Source organism: Toxorhynchites rutilus, chromosome 3 (assembly GCF_029784135.1).
Source record: "Toxorhynchites rutilus septentrionalis strain SRP chromosome 3, ASM2978413v1, whole genome shotgun sequence".
Classification (NCBI taxonomy): Eukaryota; Metazoa; Arthropoda; class Insecta; order Diptera; family Culicidae; genus Toxorhynchites; species Toxorhynchites rutilus.
Genome location: NC_073746.1, coordinates 261,555,996 through 261,577,462, shown reverse-complemented (window position 1 = coordinate 261,577,462; position 21,467 = coordinate 261,555,996). Strand labels below are relative to the sequence as shown.

Below are 21,467 nucleotides of genomic sequence, written 5' to 3'. Positions count from 1 at the left end.
AAATCTGGAAAATGCCGAAGGGAAAAGTGCTCTCGGAGAGAAAAGAAAGACAAATCGATGCATTTCACCAAGAAAATGTTGATATCAGAGAAATTTCTCGTCGGATTTGATGATTTCATCAAGTAGTGCTCAATTATTTTTTTTATCCCATTTATTTATTTCATAGGCTCATTAGCATTTTATTTGTAACAGAGCCGGTTTTTTTTATCGTGTACATGTACATATGTTCATGTTTTTATAAATTGTAAATTACACAGTAGTAGTAGTAGCCATTTAGGCGTTTAGGTTTTTCTGTTCTATTACATTATGGTAAATTACACTGTAGTAGCCATTTAGGCGTAAGGGTATTCTATCTGTTCTTCCATTGTTCAGCAGACCGGACAGCGGAGACAGTTGATATTGATCATTGTTGGGTTATTTATAGAACAGCATCCTGATGTTTCTTGCAGAGCAGAGCAGTTGTATGGCTGAATCGATCTTATTTCGACCGTGGATCGTTCTCCATCGCTGATGATGGTTGCATGGACGTAATTATTCTATAACAACACAAAGATGGTCAATTGAGGGCCCTGAGTTTGAACTCACGATCGATCGCTTAGTAAGCGAACGCGTAACCAAGTGGCTACGAAGACCCCCTATGCTCAATTATTTGACGAATCTTCAAGGGTACGGTAAGAAGGAGAGAGCTCCACGTAAATCGAAGCTCTCTGAACGGGATAAGCGGGAAATAGCTAGAACAGATTCGAATACCTCAAAATCGCTCATGCAAATAAAGCAATATTCCAATTTAAATGTTACTCGGGTGACAATTCGTCAAGTCAAATTCATCAAATTCCTCACATAAAGGGGGTTTAAAAGGTTAAAGCTCCTTATCTTACATCATCTCACATAGGAAGACGTCTGAGTTTTGCCAAAGCTAACATGAACCGACAGGGGGACATGGTATGTTGTAGCAAAGAATGTTTCCAAAAAAATACATTTTACTATATACTAGGACGAAAAGTTCTTCAATGTATAGGTTATCTTCACTGACGAAAAAACGGGTACTGGCGTGATTTACGGAAGAAGGAATAGTATCTTTCAACCATGAATTTTGGTGGAGGCTCGTGCATGGTTTGGGCGGGATTCTATGCAACCGGAAATCTCAGGACAGCTTTGATATCATTCAAGGATTACATACACTTTCTGGAATCCTCTATCCTACCATTTTTTCGTGGATATCGTCACAAAAAATTCACATACTAGCAAAACAATGCTACTATTCATATCAGCAAGGAAACTAAGCAATGGATTAAGGACCAAAAACTTAATTTTTTGGACTGGTCGGCTCACTCTCCAGATTTGAATCCTGTTGAAAATCTTAGGTGGATCCTTGTACGTAGAATCTACACTGAGAGAAAACGGTACACCACGATTGAAGAGTTCAAGGTCGCAATTTCGGAAACATAGAAAAATATCGAGAAATTCGTTCAGCAGCATTTGGTAGATAGTGATTAGCCGAAATGACAAGGTTGCCAATTATCGACATGTAAATCAGATCGTTTTGAATTTTTCATTGATAATACTTATGAATTTTGAAATAGTCTTATAGAAACTGGACAGCTGAAATTATCATATTTAAGCACAATAAATAAACAAACAACAACTTTAACGTTAAATATACTTTATTCTAAGCATTCAACAATGTATGAATGTATCTTGTTGAAATTCAAACTGCTTGTGTTGCAACGAGATAGAATTAGGGTGGTCTGATAGAAGTTGGACAGAGTGTAGTGCTAGATGGATGGCATTCTATTGAAAAAAAATCGGAGAGGATCGGGACAGCAGCCAGTTAACTAGGCGTGAGATTGCTCTACCAGATGTATGCATATGCCACTGGAATTCACAACAAAATGGTGAATTTTGTACCTACGAACTACAATCTGCGAGGAAGTTGAGTAATTTTTTTTCATCACGGCAACGCACCAGCTTATGTCTCTGCAGTTGTGATCGTAAAATTAATGGAAATGGGGCTCCAACTCACATTTCCCTTTCTTATTCCCTTATTCCAGACATGGCTCCCTCGGACTACTTTTTGTAGAAATGGCTGACGGGAAATTTTATTCAAACGAGAAGGTGATTGCAGAAACGAATGGCTTCTTTCAGACTTGAACTAATCCTATTATTCGGAAGGAACCAAAAAACTAGACCAGCGTTGGAAAAAGTATATAAACCTAAAAGGAGACTATGTCAAACAATTATCTCAAGATTTGCCCCAAACAACTAAGCACTTTTTTTAACATGGATATTTCAAACGACCCTCGTATCTTGAGCCATCCTAGAACATTATTGTATGTGTTTTAATGAAAAAAATCCGGTTTCATTTTACCGATTTTTCTAGGTCGGAACCACATCCCAGCGCTGGATGATACGTATTTGTCGTTTATCTCACTGACCTTCATTCTAACAAGCAAATTCGATGCACAGTGAAATTTAAAGAAACACTCCCACTGGGAGACCAAATTTTCAAGCTTTGAAAACTCGTGCTACGTGAGCTGAATTAGGTTTCCGCTAATTCAATCTCAAACTTTCAGCGTATCTATTCGTTCCCTTTGCTGTTGTGTAGGGGAAGTGGGGGCAAAGTGGTCACCCTAAGGAATATACCCATTTCCAGCGCCCACATACCGCTTCAATTCCCGTTTCACGAAGAATATTATAGTTCAACTCATTGTTCTTCAAGATAGCAAACGGCTTTTACTATAAAAATTCAAAATAGTACACTTTTCATCATAAGAAAGAAAAAAAAAGGTGAAAAATCGAACTTTTTTTTTGCTTGGAGGTAAAGTGGTCACCTAATGGGAGCAAAGTGGTCACCTGCACATATCAAGCTGAATGGGATAGATTTATGCGTTTTTTCAGTCCAAATTTGTTCAAATCATATTTGATATAGTAGGTACATGTAATAAATAAGCTTGGCCTATTCACCTAAAGTTTCAATTTGAATTTTCTCTTGCATACAAAAACGTAGTAAGAATCACATAACGTTCCGCATAATGAGGTTTGGTTTAGTTGGAGTGGCATATTTATCCAGGCTCAAAGCCACAAAAGAATCATCTTCAAGAGCAGAATGTGATGAGGTATATCAGCTTTAGTAAACAGAACATTGTATATTGTTATTCACCTATGACCACTTTGCCCCCAAACATCAAAATAATTTCTATGCTAATTAATCGCTGAGATTAAGCAAAATATCTGTTCACCTCTCCTAGAATATGTGAACAGACGTTCAAACTGATGATTTGTCCAATATATCAGATTGAATAAACTAAATTTCACGAGGAATTCCTTAGATACCATGCGCACAGAACTACGGCTGAACGGCTATCAAGTGAGTAATTTCTGTTTTTGTTTGTATTTTGGCATGCCTGTCGCATCTACTGAAGTAGAGGGTGACTCAAAAGTCATTAAATTCTTCAAACATAAGGTGACTATCAATACGGCATCTATAGTCAATAGTTATACTACCAAACAAGCAGGTGACCACTTTGCCCCCCATGACCAATTTGCCCCCACTACCCCTAATTACTTCAGTCTTCCGACTGCTGCATGAAACTGGTATTAGACGGATAACAGCCGAAAATCTTTCCGGTTTCTTTGTGACGACGGAATAAAGGGTGTGTCACATCAAATTGCATCACGGAAAAAACGCTGTAGAAGTTTAATTTTTAGGTATTATATCTTCAGCTTTCGCTTATAATCAGATAAGAGTGTATAGATCACGTTGGTCATGCTTCACTGTCAATTTTTCGTAAATTTGGAAAAATGTCGTCGAATGAAAAAGAGCGTCGTGAATTAATCCTGTACACTCATTTCGAGAATCCGGAGTTGTCACATCGGGACATCGGTAAGATGCAGGGAATCGTCCAATCCACGGTCAGCAGAGTACTAAAACGATACTTCGAGAACCTAACCATCGACCGGAAGGTGAAGAACGGCAAAAATGGATGCTCCGTCAGTGAAAAAGATCACAAGCGCGTAGTTAAGCAGTTTAGACGTGATCCGAGAAGTTCGGTCCGGGATGTCGCCAATAAGCTGAATTTGTCAAGTTCATTCGTCCAGCAGACCAAGCAGCGGGAGGGCCTGCGTACATACAAGGTTCAGAAGGCTCCTAACCGCGACGAAAGGCAAAACATGGTGGGGAAGACGCGAGCCCGGAAGCTGTACACCGAAATGTTGACGAAGCCGCATTGCCTGGCAATGGACGACGAAACCTACGTCAAAGCGGACTTTCGTCAGTTGCCGGGCCTGTTGTTCTTCTCCGCAGAGGACAAATTCAGCGTTCCGGAGGAGATTCGCAAGCAGAAACTATCCAAGTTTGCCAAAAAGTACATGGTGTGGCAAGCGATCTGCTCTTGCGGAAAGCGGAGCGCCCCCTTCGTGATGACCGGCACGGTAAACGGGCAGGTTTACCTTAAGGAATGCCTACAGAAGCGCTTACTACCACTATTGAAGCAGCACGAGGGCCCGACCATCTTCTGGCCGGATCTCGCTTCGTGCCACTATTCAAAGGACGTGTTGGAGTGGTATGAAGCCAACGTGGTCACCTTCGTGCCAAAGGAAATGAACCCGCCCAACGCGCCGGAGCTTCGCCCAATAGAGAAATATTGGGCGATTATGAAGCAGGCCCTCCGGAAGAACCCAAAATTTGTCAAATCGGAGACGGACTTCAAGAGAAAATGGATTTCTGTTAAAAAAAAACTACAACCTGACGTTGTACAGAACCTTATGAACGGGGTAAAGAGGAAGGTGCGAGCATACGGGCTTGGGCTCGAAGTATGAATAAAAAGAAAATGCCAAAAGTTGCTTAATAGTTTTTATTTTACTGTCTAAAATTTTCAAAAGGATCGGTCTACTGGGCGAATTTCTACAGCGTTTTTTCCGTGATGCAATTTGATGTGACACACCCTTTATTATCTCCCCTCAGCGGTAATTGAATATGGTTGTGATTGGATTTAGGGAAAGCATATAAAATATGCCTTTTCGCATCTTCTGTTTACACCCGATTCCCGTTTTGAACGGGGGATACGTACCATGCAAAAAAGAAACCACGCAATGCGAAAATCGGAGGACGTACCGTCGATAGGGGTGAGAATGGGTCATGGGGGTGAGATTGGGTCAAAAACGGAGAAAGTTACTATTAGTAATATCTTAACAAATATTGCGAATATTTACACATTTCACCTCTCCTAGGTGTGGCTTTTGTGGGACCTATGAAGTGGAATTATAGGCAAATTCTTCGCACGTATAAGGAGAAAAACGAAATAATCATTCAAGACAGTAACTCAAAGAATGGTGCTCCCTTGGCCGAGTGGTTAGCGTCATAACTAACATACCGGGTGTTCGGGTTCGATTCGCGTTCTGGTCGGGGGAATTTTTCGTCAAAGAAATTTCCTCCGACTTGCACTGTGATCACGCGTATTCTAGAGCTTGCCACTCAGAACACATTCAAGGCGTGATATTTGGCATAGAAATCTCAACTAAGTACTAATAAAAATGACGCAAGTAATACTACGTTGAGAAGGCGAAGTTCCTCTAGGAACGTTAGTGCCATTGAAGAAGAAGAAGAACTCAAAGAATCATTCAAAACCACTGCAGTGGCAAGCTCCCGAATACACGTATCCACAGAGCAAATTTCTTTAACGAAAAATCAACGAAATGCATAAAAAAAGTGACAAATTAAGATGGTATTTGGAATTTGATAATAGATGCCGTCAAGTCGTAAGAAGTCAAGTCTTTTTTACCAAGCACGTCATGTTCCCGAAATACGTAATTCATCCGCGATGACAAATGTACAGTGTCAACGTCTGGCGAGGACAGTTTGGGACCCGAACTATTCTTAATCAGATGAGAAACCCTGAATGCAGTTTCAAAATGTTGAAATTTAATTAAAATTTTATACTTTCTGTTATTTGATTACTTAAAACAAGTATTTTAGTTGATTTTCCGTACCCTATTTTTTTAATATAAACTCATTATAAGAAACAATTTTCGTTCAAGATTTTTTCACCACTTATGATTTTTTTTTTCAAAATATATATTTTATTAAGGCGCATATGGCGCTAGCCTGACGGGCCAGGAGTTATAAATAATATTTTGACAATTTTTCTCTTACGACTATGTTAGTAATATGTAATCGATTACTCGCGGTTGGCTCGAGGTTAGTATTACAAAGATTCTCATAATTAGGATGTTGCAGTCTCCAGTGCTCTGCATGTGTGACCGACACGGGATACTTCCTATTGGGTGCAACTGATCATTAATCAGCGACGCCCCCCTAGTCTGTACCTCATATCAATTGTGGTGCATCTCTCTTGACTTGAGGAATCCAGGGTAGAATGGTTACTGGGCGGTACAATCTTCAGCTTGTGTAGAGTTGTCATGAGCGGTACAACCTTTGGCTCTTGTTGAATGATCAGTGCCCTGCACAACCTTCGACCTGTGTATCTGTAAAGAGTATGTGTATGTGATTGCCTATGAAAAATTGTCCTATTCGATTACACAGAATACATATTTGTTGTTTTTGTGTGTTTATTCCAACCTGAAAATTCGTTATTATTTCCAAAATGGTTAAAGTGACCAGATGGTCGGAGATCTAACGCGGGACACAAAAAACAAAACGTTATGTATATACGTTATGTTAATATAAACCCTAGTTTAGCGAGTCTAAACTGATTTGTATTATTTCTTTTCTAAGTATCGGCACTCAGTTGTGATTTTTCGGTGGTTTGGATTTTGTTTACGCCTGAAAATCATTCGCTCAATCAGAGCATTTACGGCTGACAAGCACGATTCAAATTCTACAATTTTCTTCAAATTACCGAATGGAATGCTCGAAAATTCCAATTCATTTTTCATCGACTTTAGTGTTAGCGTATGCATTCAAAAAAATAGACCAATTTCCGATGGCGATGGAAGATAATTTAATGGAACAAATTTTCCTTAAATCTTACGTTTATAAGGCCTACAACAAAAATGATTCAAGGCTGTTGATTCGCAGATGCAGCACTGTCAAGCAACTTGATGAGTTTTTCATACTGCAAGCTCCACCCTACAGTGAAGGAGTTGGACATCCTGAGGCACTTTGTGTCCGCCAGATATAGCCGATCTGGTATTTACAACATCATCTCCCTGCCGCTCCTTAAGCCGGGAAATCGAAGCAACCGGCCAAATGGTGAAGGAGAATCTAGCCAAAATGGACATTTTTTTTGCGGAAACGTCAGACGAGACCGGCCTTATCTAAGCAGCAGGCAATCACCCAGGAGGAGTGGCTTGAGGTGCTTGAGGTGAATCATGTGAAAAACTTCTTTCCGGCGAAAGAAGTGAAAAACTTCTTTTTCACTGGTGAAAAACTTCTATCCGTGCTCATAATGAAAGACGAGACGTACTTGGTACTAGAGTTCAACGAATGGCAGGGGACCGGGTTCTTTACGTTCCTCAGGTAAGCGATGATGTCGAATGTATCATCTACATCAAGTTCTCGAAGAAGGACCTTCTCTGACAGGCGTGAAGGGAATGTCCAAGCCACTCTTCTTTCGAGTGAACGGGGAGATATATAGTACGAAGTGCTTGCTGGGAGTTGCGAAGGTGATGTGGTCTTTATGCCGAACTTAGGAGCAACCCATTATGTCAAAGGTCACTGGAGGATGGATCGGCTGGAGATAAACATAGTCGCGAAGACCGCCAACCTTCCCAACATTCCCCAGCTGCGACCGATAGAAAACTTTTGGGCGAATGGCCAAAATGGAGAGACAGTCGACCACCAGAGCCATGAAAAGGTAAAAGAACACGCCGACATACATCTATGCATCGGCCATGGTTGAGGTTCCGGCCAACTTCCGTAAGACCGCGTAGCGCTTCATTTACGATACTTCATCAAACAACACAGCCTCTTCCTGTCGAGTATACACTAATTCTTCCGGCTTATTTAAAACGTTAAGCCCTGACCGAGCTAGGGGAACAAAGATGAACTCTTCGTCTGGCTCACGTTGGTCCCTGCGGATCAATAGGGGACTTTTATAAAAATCATTTTCCAATTTTGTTGCTGTCGCTTCCAGTTGACACTCTCTAAACAAAAAGCCCACTATCGGTGCGATGAAACCAGCTCAACGTATTAATCTTTGGATGCATTAGAAGCGCTCTTGAACAGTCTGCCAAATTAAAGGTTTTTTTTTGAGGTTCATCCATTTAAGAAAATCAAAAATATATTGATATCGCGGGACAATTTCGTTAATTTTGCAAAATTCGGGGCATTTCGCTGAACGTAATCTTACGCGGGACATTTTGTTGAAATGCGGGACGTCTGGTCAGTTTACAAATGGTGCTACACGAAGTCAGTGATACTAACACGCATTAACGAGAAACAACAAGAAAAACTATGTGTGCTAATAATAAAGCTGGAATAGAATCCTCGTATCAGCTAGAAACCAAAAAGGAATTTAAGGAAAACGCAGAAAATCGATAGAAATTTACCTCATGTATCGATAAAATACACGTGAATATTTTTTTATCTGTATCATAGTGACTTTCCACACTTTTTTGATTCGACACTGCTTCTTCCATTTTTGGAAGAATGTCGGAAGTGAGAATTGAACACATGATCCTTAGCGTGAGAGGTATGGATGTTACCACTACGCTAGATCGCCTCCACAAACATGAATATTGTTTATTGCCCTGCTCTGTTATCCTAAACCAAGCTCAATCGTCCTTAGCCATGTTTCACTCCTTGAGAACTGCAGTGACGCCATAGTCGTTATATCAATGTTTGATCAAATTTGAATTTTGATAGCTTGTCGATCCAGAAAAAGCAATCAACCTCATGCTACACCCCTTTTGATAAATTGTCAATAGGTTCACGAAAAAAAAGGTACGTAAGTATGTTCTCAGTCAACAGCAACAAATTGCTTGACACAAGGCACTTTTTCGGCCAAATTGACCCTTTTTTCCATTTTGCCGTGTTCCAAATGACTCTGCCGATCGAACGAGATATACAATTCTTGTCCCGAAACAGCCTTGCTCTTGTGCGAAACGTGCGAAATACGATGGGACAATCCATTAACTACCATTGGCTTCTTTCAAAACACTAAAAAAATACTAAAAAGTTATTCTCTCGTTTCGCTTCATTCTGAAATTAAATTCAAAATGAAAAACAAACGAATTCAATAATTTCGTAATCCTACACTAACAATGTGGTCGTGTCTCAGACCCCACCCATTTATTTTTTCGCGTAATTCAATGAAATTGTGATCAATTTAACTCATAAAATAAAATTATAGCAGCATCCTTTGTTTATCCAGTCTTTTTTTTCGTGTTCAACCTTTTGATTGAAAAAAAACTTGGTGATCATAAAAGGTAAAGTGGAACATCCAAAAGGGGAAAATTTGAAAAGAATGAGGAAAATCGTCTGCATTAATTATTACAATGAATTTTTAGATTCTTCTGATAATGTGCAACGCAATTGAATTGCAGCTAGAGTTGAGAGGAGGCTAAATAAGGACGTAGAACCTCTCGTGATGGGAGCTTCGGGTTCGATTTACATTCCGGAGCGAGGTTTCTTCGTGAAAAAAATATAAGGGTAAAGGCAAAGACACAACCTACTACAAATTACTGTCAGCGAGAATAAACATTATAACAATTTAAGAATTAGTTCTCTAGTACAAATATTTGGTAGCAATGACAAGGGTCAACGAATGAATTCTCGCACTTGGGGCACGAACGATTCACAAGACTATAAAAAGCCAATTTGAATAGTATATTGACAAATTAACTCTCAACTCTAACATGTAGTGTTGATTGCTAGCTGTCTAGAGCAGTGCCACAAATTATCAAAATTTATTCACGAATGAAGAAATTAGATTTTTCCCAGTATTGGATGAATTCTCTTCTGTTGAAACTCAACACCATATCTGTCATAATGAGTATAACACAAGAGTCGAGATGCATACGCTTTGTCTGGTATATTGATCGAAAACAGCATGCACGAATTTCGAAAAGCTTGCATTCAGGCACGTCCATTACTGTCAATAATTTCAGATGATTATCACGAACGTTAAGTTGATCTTCATCGCTTGCAGTGAATTTTTATTGAAAACGTGTCACCCATTGCACATATAAATGGTGGTGTATGCCATTTCCGGGCAATCGTGAGTAGATTCATAAAACGTAGCAAGAGTTATTCTATACTTTCCATTGCCGAACTCGCCAAAAACAAGAATTTTGTGTGATAAATTGCCATCCTTTACCATTAATCGATTTTACTCTCAATTGGTGACGTTGAATTTTATGTTTTGATTTTCACTAACACGCAATGATCTTCATTTTCGATCTTACGAATACCATGACGAAAAAGAAGGTGCAAATGAAAAATGAACTTCATGGCAAGCTGATGTTGATGTTCATTCCACTGGGGTTCATTGACAGTGTTGTTTCATATTTATCGACTCTCGCTTGAGCAGTAGGTTATCAATACAAGGAAGGCAGAAATTCGCCGAATTTGAATGTCGTGAACGTGAATATTTTCAGCACTGGTCTAGAGTGAACAAGAAAATCTGAACGGAATCAACAGTAAGATGGCGGCAGCAGCGGCGACAGCAACCGTTGCGGAACAAATTTTTAGGTTCATTTTTCCACAGAAGAACGCTGTTCTCACCACTGAAAAAAAAACTTCTTGACATGCCTTGCGCTTCGCCGCCACTTTTAATCCGGAAACAATGCTGAAATTCACGAAAACTTCAAACACACTCCTGAATTCACACAAGCTCTTTCGTTACAAAAAGTTATGAAATTCAATTCGCTTTTTACTATATCAGATATTACTTTAGAGTGCATCGAAACATTTTAAATTACTTTTTTGTAGAAAGTTTTGGTGAACTTAAAAGTGGTCGACGAATGGTTAGATAGAAACAGTTGAACATGGATTAAATTCAATATTGTCTTCGCAAGAGCAATTCACTCGCGAAAACTGATAATATGTTCGAATGTAGTAATGCAGTACTCATAGCGAACGTAGTATTCCCCCAGCACCATTATTGCACGCTTCTTAACCACTTGAATCTATTTTTGGCAACGCAATTGTTAGTTGTAAATTTGCATAATAGGGTAAGGTATTGTTTCACTGAATTGTTTTTTTAAATGATAAACATCTGAGTTTTTAAATTATCAATATAAAAATACCAACTTAACCTACTCAACTTGAAACTTTTATCTACTATAAACAAGTTCCGTACGATCTCATGCATGGAAGATAAGCACCTCTCTCAAATTTTTTATATGACATTTTCAAACTTTACGTCTAGGGCAACAACCTCTGTTGTTCTCGTCCAGGCGAGTAAGTTCAGGATGATTTTAAGGATTTTATTTTGAACACATTGGAATTTCATTCTGCACATTCGAACGAGTACGTACGTATTCAATGGCAGGATAGAATATCTGTTTATAGACAGCCATCTGATTCATTAGGCATATGTTTCGAATTCTTACTGATAAAATGATACAATGATCGCAGTAAGATATTACATTTGATAATTGTTTTATCAACATGAGATCTTTAGATGAGATGATTGTCTAACTAGCGGAGCTCACATTGCAATATTTCCTCTCTCCACATTGCCCGTAGAACGAACGCTGCATTTGATTCGCAGTGGTATATGAATAATGTAAGTCTCCGATGCATAGGTAGAACCTTATTGACAGCAGGGGAGGTAGACATACAAATGGGTAGAACAAATGCATGGTCATTCATTTAAACCATTTACGGATTAGTGTATCATAATGTATAGCGCACTTGAAAGAAATTTTAGAGAATTTTCGATTCGATTGATAAACAAAACTCAAAATTTATGCGTTCGAAAATTCTAAAATACAGCAAAATTTTAAACATTTGTAATTCAAACCATTAACAGATATTATTCTGTGCTTATGGAGAACATGATGGAAATCACACACATCACACATCGTTCAAAATATTCACTGCTGTGTAAATTATCATATGATATCTGTCCTGTAACAACTGGTGAAATAACTAAAGATGAAAAAGCACAATCTAAAAAAAATCCATGTTCTCCGACATTTGCTGTTTCCCACCAAAACTAATCTGTCTTTTGGAACCTGCTTCAAAAAAGTCCAAATTTGTGACTGAATGTAATTATTGCTTACTAGCGCTCTTTAGTCTCCTCTCCAAGCTCTTGGTACCTCTTTAATATTCCATACATCTACTCCTTACCAAGCCAAGTGGAGCAGAGTGCCTTTGTGCAGAACATGCTCTCCGTCAAACTCGAAATCTTGATATTGTCCTTCTCATGTGTGTGTCAAGTGATACTTATCCAGCAAAGGCTTCCCTTTGTGGGAGGCCCGTTTCATATATTGACATACTTCGAGAATTATGCGGCGAAGGGTTACAATAATACATAGCAATTCCTGTCGTCGCTTTTTGTTCGTTTCACGGAACCCGAAAGTAGGTTACTTCTGTATTACCTAAATATTCCCGCAAAGGATAATTCCATTCATTTTTTTATTTCTATGTTTACCCACATTGATAGACAATCCCTCCACTCTATATTCACGCCCCGATAAACAAGCAACCATTAATGTGCTTCTTCCGATGGGCTGTCGATTTCCGGAAAACGATAACGTTTTCATTATCGTCGGTTTTATGCCGTCTGCAGCTGTTCGTCACTCGGTATATATTACATTCAGTGTGAAAACAATTACTCGAGTGTGAAGGTGCAATCTCTCACATTCGTCAAAAACATGCCCGTCTCGTCATAATGATAATGTGGGATTTATCAATGTCAGGTGAAACCGTACCATTCGTACTAGAGCTGTGTCGACGCTACTTATGAGTAATTAGTGGAGATAATATACATTAGCATAAATGTGAGCACAGACAGACCGCTTGAAATGCAATTATGTAATTTATTCCACACTGCTCGAGGGTGCTCGAATCATTGCGAGCTAATTTTGTGGTCTTATTTTGTTCGCATTTCGGTTCATTTTATAACGTTTGCCCATAAGATATCCCCTCAAATTCCATTTACTTGAATGTAAGATTTACATGTGTATACAAGTTTTTATGACACGTTTAGGATATTGGAAAAAGGATGTTAGTGGAAGTCTCTGCTGGTCCGTAAAGTGAGCAAATGAAGAAGTTATTTTTGTAGAATGGAGTTACTAGTTTTCTCACAAACCAATATCCGACAAATAAGACAATAAATTTGATAGCTTTGTGGTCTTAAAAAATTTATTGTTTGGTACAAAAATACACCCATGAGCTGAAATGATGGACCTTGCGAGAACAATAAAGATATTGAACAATAATAAAACAAACAGTAGGGGAGGCGGGAGGAAAACGGACATGTTAAGAATAACTTAAATTATATTTTTAAACTCATGTTTATCAAAATTTAAATACAGTTTCTTGCGATTCATTACACTGTTTTTCAAATTAATCGGTCAAATATTTTACAAAAAAGTGTTTTTCAATGGTTTTACTGAAATTAAAACAGACCGAAAAGTAAAACATTTTTTTCGATACGAGTAGGGGAAGTGGGAGCTTAGTGGTCACCCTAAGGAAAATGCTCATTCCCAGCGTCCACATACCACTTCAATTTCCGTTTCTTAAAGAATATTATAGTTCAACTCATTGTTGTTCAAGATAACAAACGACTTTTACTATGAAAATTCAAAATGGTACACTTTTCATCATTAACAAAAAGCTGAAAAATCGAACATTTTTTTGCTTGGAGGTGAAGTGGTCATCTAATGGGGGCAAAGTGGTAACTCGTCCATACCAAGCTAAATGGGATAGATTTATGCGTTTTTTTTCGTCCAAATTTGTTCAAATCATATTTGATATAGTATGTACATGTATAAAATTATGTTGGCCTATTCACCTAAAGTCTCAATTGAAATTTTCTCATGCATACAAAAACGTAATAAGAAACACATAACGTTCCGCATAATGAGTTTTGGTTTGATTGGAGTGGCATATTTATCCAGGGTCAAAGCCACAAAAGGATCCTCTCCAAGAGCAGAATATAATGTGGTATATCTGTTTTAGTAAACAGAACATTGTAAGTTGTTATTCACCTATGACCACTTTGCCCCCAAGCATCGAAGTAATTTCTATGCTAATTAATCGCTGAGACTAAACAGAATATCTATTCACCTCTCCCAGAATATGTGAACAGTCGTCCAAACTGATGATTTGTCCAATACATCAGATTGAATAAACTAAATTTCACGAGAAATTCCTCAGATACCATGTGCACAGAACTACGGCCTAATGACTATCGAAAGAGCAATTTCTGGTTTTATTTATATTTTGACATGCGACAGCTTTACTGAAGTACAGGGTGTCTCAAAAGTCATTAAATTCTTCACACATAAGGTGACTATCAATATGACATCTATAGTCAATAGTTATACTACCAAACAAGCAGGTGACCACTTTGCCCCCCATTACCAATTTGCCCCCACTACCCCTTGTGGGGGGATACGGACAGGTTTGTAATATACGACGCGTAGAGGTTTATAGCTCGCGAGAGGAATAATCTCGCTCTCTCTCATCGTTTGTCTGTCCAGCAACTGAAATAGAACAGACAGAGAAAGAGAGAGAAAAAAGAATTGAATCACTTTCCATCATGCATTGAATTTCCATTTAAATTTTCCACTCATAAATGAATTTACTTTTCTGTACATACCTAATATTGCTTTGTTGTGATTTAACATACCGGATTATAACCACCAGTGAAATTAATTTAGAAATTAAGCTACTCAAAATGCTTGATAGTAAAGCCGCAAAATTTTCATCTACACGCGGAATAATTTATGATTTTATGTTTTTTCTCTTTTCCATTTTTGATCTGTATTCGTGGTTGGTGGTTCAAATAATTATGGAATAACATGTAGAAGGGGCTCTAGGGGCTATCACTAACATAAATTTGAAATTCCAAATGTAACTATACGAATCAACCGCAGGTCTATATTACTCCCACTGTCCGTAATACCCGTATAACCCCTATATTATAGCGACAAAATATTCACACGGTTTCCATTCACACTTGCTTGGATGAGAAATAGGATAAAATTCTATTGAAAAAGATTAGGTTTCTTGTCGGGCCCCTAAAAGTAAATAAAGTCAATTCAATACAACCTGAAAAATTAGCTTATTTGTTAACTCGTTCAGGTCCGACCGAGCTAGGGGATTGGCAATTAACTTTTCGTCTGGCCATGGTAACTTTAATCCAGTTTCTAGTGATTTTGCTATGTTTGACACAGGACTTCGTATACCAGGAAGATAAGGGGTGTAAAACGAAAATCTAAAACTAGATAGCCCATTTCCTGTGTCTACATACCACTAAAATTTCCGTTCTTCGGAGAAAATTGTAGCTCAGCTTTTTGTAGTTCAAGATAGTAAGCGGTTTTTGTTGTGAAAATTTTAAAAAAGTACATTTTTCATTATTATAAAAAAAAGTTGAAAAATCGAACTTTTTTTTTAATGAGGAGGTAAAGTGGTCACTCGCACATATCACGCTAGAAGGGATAATTTATGCGTGTTTTCTTGGCCAAAGTTGTCTAAATCATTATTGAAATAGTAGGTACATGTATGAAATGAGCTAAGCCTATTTACCTAGCGTCGTAATTGAAATTTTCTAATATGTACAAAAACGTAGTAGGAAACACATAACGTTTTTCATAATGAGGCTTGGTGTTGGTTGGGGTGGCATATTTTTCCTGGGTCAAAACCACAAAAGTAACCCCTTTAGGAGCAGAAGGTGATAAGGTATATCAGTTTTTGAAAACAGAACATTGTCAGTAGTAATTCTCCACTGACCACTTTTCCCCCCACACAACGAAATGCGAAATAATCGCAGAAATTGAACATAATAACTGTTCATCGTCCAAACTGTTGATTTGTCGAAAATATCAGGTCAATAAACTAAATTTCACTAGAAATTCCTTAAATTCGAAACGCACAAAACTACGGTTGAATGTCTACCGAGAGAGCGATTTATGTTTTTATTTATATTTTGGCAGCTCCACTTAAGTACAGGGTGACTCAAAAGTCATGAAATTCTTCGAACATAAGATGACTATCAATACGGTGTCAATAGTCAATAGTTATACTACCAAACAAGCAGGTGACCACTTTGCCCCCACTACCCCTATGTAAGAAATCATGAATGATTACGAACGTTTATAACGCAAGATGTTTGCATCAATTTATTAGAAATATTTCTACACATCTAACACAACGAAGAAAATTATGTTTTGTTTAAACAAATAATTGAATAATTGCAAAATGTCAAGTACTACCCGCGTTTTAATCCTCAAATTGTTGTACTCCCCAAATTTAATCGACCAAAAAGGGCGACTATACTACCCAAATATTCATGGTTGACATAACTACCAACACCACTTAGTGACGGGAAAGGGAAGTACTCGTGACGGGAGTACCACACGATGTATGTTGTGCTTCCTTCCTGAGATCATTCGGATATGGAAAGCAGGTTTGAATTTGTTATTGCACCCAATAACTTTTAATAGATAGTACATCTTCTTTATCGTTTGTAACTTCAGTGATACAATCTATCATTACCACGACCAGGCGCATAACGATGATGCACCATAGCGTACAACTGGCTGTTACGTCAAAATGGTTTTATTTTTTCAATAACTCCCAAATATTTTGGGACAAACATACCATGTTTTTATGTTTGGTGAATATTTGGCATCGTAAAGATTGTGAATCAGTAAAAAAGTGGATTTTGATCATGTTGGCGCTTGTGTCAACCATGCATATTTGGGCAGTACAGTAGCAGCGAAATACAATTTGAACAATTTGATCAATACCACTGCGAAAACAATCGTAGGTATCCACCGTGCATATTATTCTTTCCAAGGAAAATAACAAAAATAGACTACGAACCCACCATAGAAATATTAGCCTCCCTCTAGTCATCCTCAATCTTGCATCAGCTAGCAAGCAGACAACAGTCTTCTCAATGCTTATATCACATACAACGATTTTGCTTGATACAATGCAAGATATAGCTGTTCATTCCTGAAGAGAAGCGAAACATTGCGTCACAAGCACCGAAACATCAGGCCATCAAAACTTTTACTAAAGAGTTATTCCAAAAAGTTAGTCCAAAAAGGGCATTGGTTCTCGGTTCAAAATGGTGTCGAAGTGCTGCGTATTTTGAGTCCCATAGTATAGTTTGGGAATTATTTATTTGGGTTTCTTTTTGGAAGCGTAGCCCTGTAGCCGAATGGTTAGCCTCTCATATATCATGCAAGGGATTCGGGTTCGATTCTCAAGGGGATGGACGGACCAAAACTTCATTCACGATTCAACAGGAACAGCAATAATAAGCGGTGAGAACGCCCAGTTGACCTTTCTCGAGGTCGGGAGAAGAATATTTAGGTTTATTTATTTATTTATGTTTTTTCTCTATTATAGTGGCTTTCAACACATTTCGGCTGGTTCGTCACTTTTGCTTCCATTTTTGGAAGAATGTCGGGAGTGAGAATTGAACTCGTGATCTCTGCGTGAGAGATATGGATGTTACCACCACGCCAGATCGCTTCCATATTTAGGTTTAGTTTTTCTAACTGTCCGTTTTCGACGATAGAAGCGAATGAACTGTGTTCCAGCAACACCTACGCCAATAACAACGCCACAGATCCTTCTCAGAGTCACCAAAATTGTAAATTCTACAAGTCGACTAATTCATTTTCCATTAGATTTTCTTCACGCAACCGTTCGAAAAAAATCGAACAAATATATATAATAAAAAAATATATTATTGATTGAAAGCCCTTGCTTGATGTAGTCCTACGTCTTAGCTGAATGTTTTTTTCTGTATTTTATACTGAAACAGTTGTGAATCGACCATTCGACCGTGTTCCATGGGGTAAAATCGTTCAAGGAGACCCAGACGACCTAGCGGCGAATTGACAGCGGAAGAAAAGCGAAGACAACCGAGCCCGGCAAGGCAAGTAAGGTGAGGGATTACTTCAAGTGCATTCAGAACCTTTCGATTCGGGACGTGGCCAAGAAGGTCAATTCTTCCGTCTGGTTCGTCTAGCAGACAATAAAGCGGACCGGACCTAATGTCTTCAAGGTAAGGAAGGCGCCAAATCGAACCGATGAAGAGAATACGGTGGCCAAATCCCGCCAGAACTCGCGCTGTACCGCGAGTGGTTGGTACAACCGAAATGCATCGAAATGGACGACGAGATGTACATTAAAACGGACGCCAAGCAGATTTCCGGCCGAAAGATTTTCGTCGGAAGTCCTGCCTGGATAAAGGGTGTGTCACATCAAATTGCATCACGGAAAAAACGCTGTAGAAATTTAATTTTTAGGAATTATATCTTCAGCTTTGGTTTTATAATCAGATAAGAGTGTATAGATCACGTTGGCCATGCTTCACTGTCAATTTATCGTAAATTTGGAAAAATGTCGTCGAACGAAAAAGAGCGTCGTGAATTAATCTTGTACACTCATTTCGAGAATCCGGAGTTGTCACATCGGGACATCGGTAAGATGCTGGGAATCGTCCAATCCACGGTCAGCAGAGTACTAAAACGATACTTCGGGAACCTAACCATCGACCGGAAGGTGAAGAACGGCAAAAATGGAAAGGCAGTGAAAAAGATCACAAGCGCGTAGTTAAGCAGTTTAGACGTGATCCGAGTTGTTCGGTCCGGGATGTCGCCAATATGCTGAATTTGTCAAGTTCATTCGTCCAGCGGACCAAGCAGCGGGAGGGCCTGCGTACATACAAGGTTCAGAAGGCTCCTAACCGCGACGAAAGGCAAAACATGGTGGGGAAGACGCGAGCCCGGAAGCTGTACACCGAAATACTGACGAAGCCGCATTGCCTGGTAATGGACGACGAAACCTACGTCAAAGTGGACTTTCGTCAGCTGCCGGGCCTGTTGTTCTTCTCCGCAGAGGACAAATTCAGCGTTCCGGAGGAGATTCGCAAGCAGAAACTATCCAAGTTTGCCAAAAAGTACATGGTGTGGCAAGCGATCTACTCTTGCGGAAAGCGGAGCGCCCCCTTCGTGATGACCGGCACGGTAAACGGGCAGGTTTACCTTAAGGAGTGCCTACAGAAGCGCTTACTACCACTATTGAAGCAGCACGAGGGCCCGACCATCTTCTAGCCGGATCTCGCTTCGTGCCACTATTCAAAGGACGTGTTGGAGTGGTACGAAGCCAACGGGGTCACCTTCGTGCCAAAGGAAATGAACCCGCCCAACGCGCCGGAGCTTCGCCCAATAGAGAAATATTGGGCGATTATGAAGCAGGCCCTCCGGAAGAACACAAAAGTTGTCAAATCGGAGGCGGACTTCAAGAGAAAATGGATTTCTGTTCAAAAAAAAACTACAACCTGACGTTGTACAGAACCTTATGGACGGGGTAAAGAGGAAGGTGCGAGCATACGGGCTTGGGCTCGAAGTATGATTAAAAAGAAAATGCCAAAAGTTGTTTAATAGTTTTTATTTTACTGTCTAAAATTTTCAAAAGGATCGGTCTACTGGGCGAATTTCTACAGCGTTTTTTCCGTGATGCAATTTGATGTGACACACCCTTTATTCTGGAAAAGTTCCAAAAAAAGAAGGCCAACAAATTTGCCAAGAAGCACTTAATGTGCAGACGATCTGTGGTTGCGGCATATTCAGCAAGCCGTACAGCGCGTGCTGCCCTTCCTACGATCTTACGAAGATGACACTATGTTTTACCTGAATCTGGCACCATGCCATAACGTGAAACCGTTGATGGAGTGGTACAAAGTTTTTGTATCTAAGGAAACAAATCTGCCAACCGCGCCAAAACTTCGCCCAATACTAAAATACTGGACGATTATGAAAGGCAAGCTCCGGAAACAGGAAGGTTTTCTAAAACGATCAGGAAACTTTTCATAAATATAGCTAATATGTGTTTATTTATTCCTTGAGAGTTTCAAAATTATCCGACTTAAAATTAATTTTGGTGATAATTTTTTTCAAGTACGGTCTTTAATTAAACTTCAAATATACAAATAATACGTCATAAACTTAATTCCGATTTAAGATTGCTCTGTTATAGTGAAATGCTCTTAAATACATCTGATGAGGCCGTATTCTAGGCTGTTCTTAGAGCGAGTGTCGCGAGTGGTTTCGTAGCAAGCCCCACTGAACACTAGAATTGTGCTTGGAAAAATATCGCAAAATTGTAAGCACGCATCGTATCGAGCAGCCATACAAGTTCAGAGCGTAATAAACTTACCTTTGTTCGGTAGTTGTTGAATCCATTTTCCAACGGTGTTCTTTCTGAGAAGAGGGAACGCCAAGATGAAGTTTGTGAAAATTATAGCAGCCACAAAATAAGCAGGTTTCCTTTTCTAAATATATTGATATGAGTTTGCAGTTCTTCAACTGACTAATGTAACATCTTCGAAGTTGTTTTAACGTAATTATTTATATCGAGTAGCACTGTATATCATTATCAAAACCACGGCTCTAAGCAACAACCCTATACAATCATTCTCAACTTCTCATTATACATTTTCCTGAATGGTACATGGATTCCATGATTTGCATTTGAATCAGTTGATTTTTTTAATTTCTCACCACTGTTTGCAATCGCTATGTAAGAATGTGCAATTCCTCTTCTCAAGTGTAACATTGAACGTGGCACAAAAAAATATACATTCTAAAACTTTCCACTACTATTTAATACTTGGAATTCTACTGATTTGATCATGGGAATGCTGCCTTCTTCATCATCTCACAACTACTATCTATGTTACATCATGTAAGCAAATGAAATTAATTCAAAACACTCAATCTTTTCCGTTTCATGTTTTCCTACAGCAGAATCAATCAAACGACAGCACTTGACAGAACACATCCCAGCTGCTGCTTCTTGTAGGGCATAGTTATTCTCACTATCTGAGGACTCACATAACTTATTCAATGCACCCCCTTTCACTGACCTACGTGAAAAATGTCCACTGCACATCTGGCGGTTTCCGCTCTCATACGTAACCTAATTTCGGAAAGGATCCATAAAAACACAAACAGCACACACAGAGCAAGCAACGTGTTTCGTGGGAAAGTATCAAAACTTGACCGTCTCATGCCATATACACAATCACACTAACTCCCTCCGGTACCCTGTAGTGGGAGATGGGAAATTCTGGACCTGATCCATTTCCCGCGCGTACTGTTTACTGCTGCTCTCGTGCCAAGAGCAAAGGCCACCGTGTGTTGAAAATTTTCAGACACTTTCGTAACGCAGCGTTACCCCCGGAAACTGTGACGAGTAGAGTGAAGCAGTGAAAATGAGGACACACTGAGCTGGAACTCAGCTAGAGTAATCGCATTGAGATAGAGGTTCTCACTGGGTGATTATATGAAATGGATGAGGTGAAAGC

The 21,467-nt window shown here is 39.1% G+C and overlaps 1 protein-coding gene across 2 annotated transcripts in view; it reads right to left on the bottom strand.

The window, feature by feature from the left end:
* The window catches only part of LOC129779904 (GTPase-activating Rap/Ran-GAP domain-like protein 3), a 310,243-nt gene extending 289,003 nt beyond the window's left edge, over positions 1-21,240 (bottom strand). For both annotated transcript variants that reach the window (XM_055787678.1, XM_055787676.1), the window contains exon 1: positions 20,318-21,240. Coding sequence is in view for 1 of the 2 variants with exons in the window: in XM_055787676.1 (XP_055643651.1) it covers positions 20,318-20,343 (26 nt within the window). In the remaining variant the exon portion in view is untranslated. The remainder of the gene's footprint in view (positions 1-20,317) is intronic.
* Between the last annotated feature and the right edge of the window lie 227 nt (positions 21,241-21,467).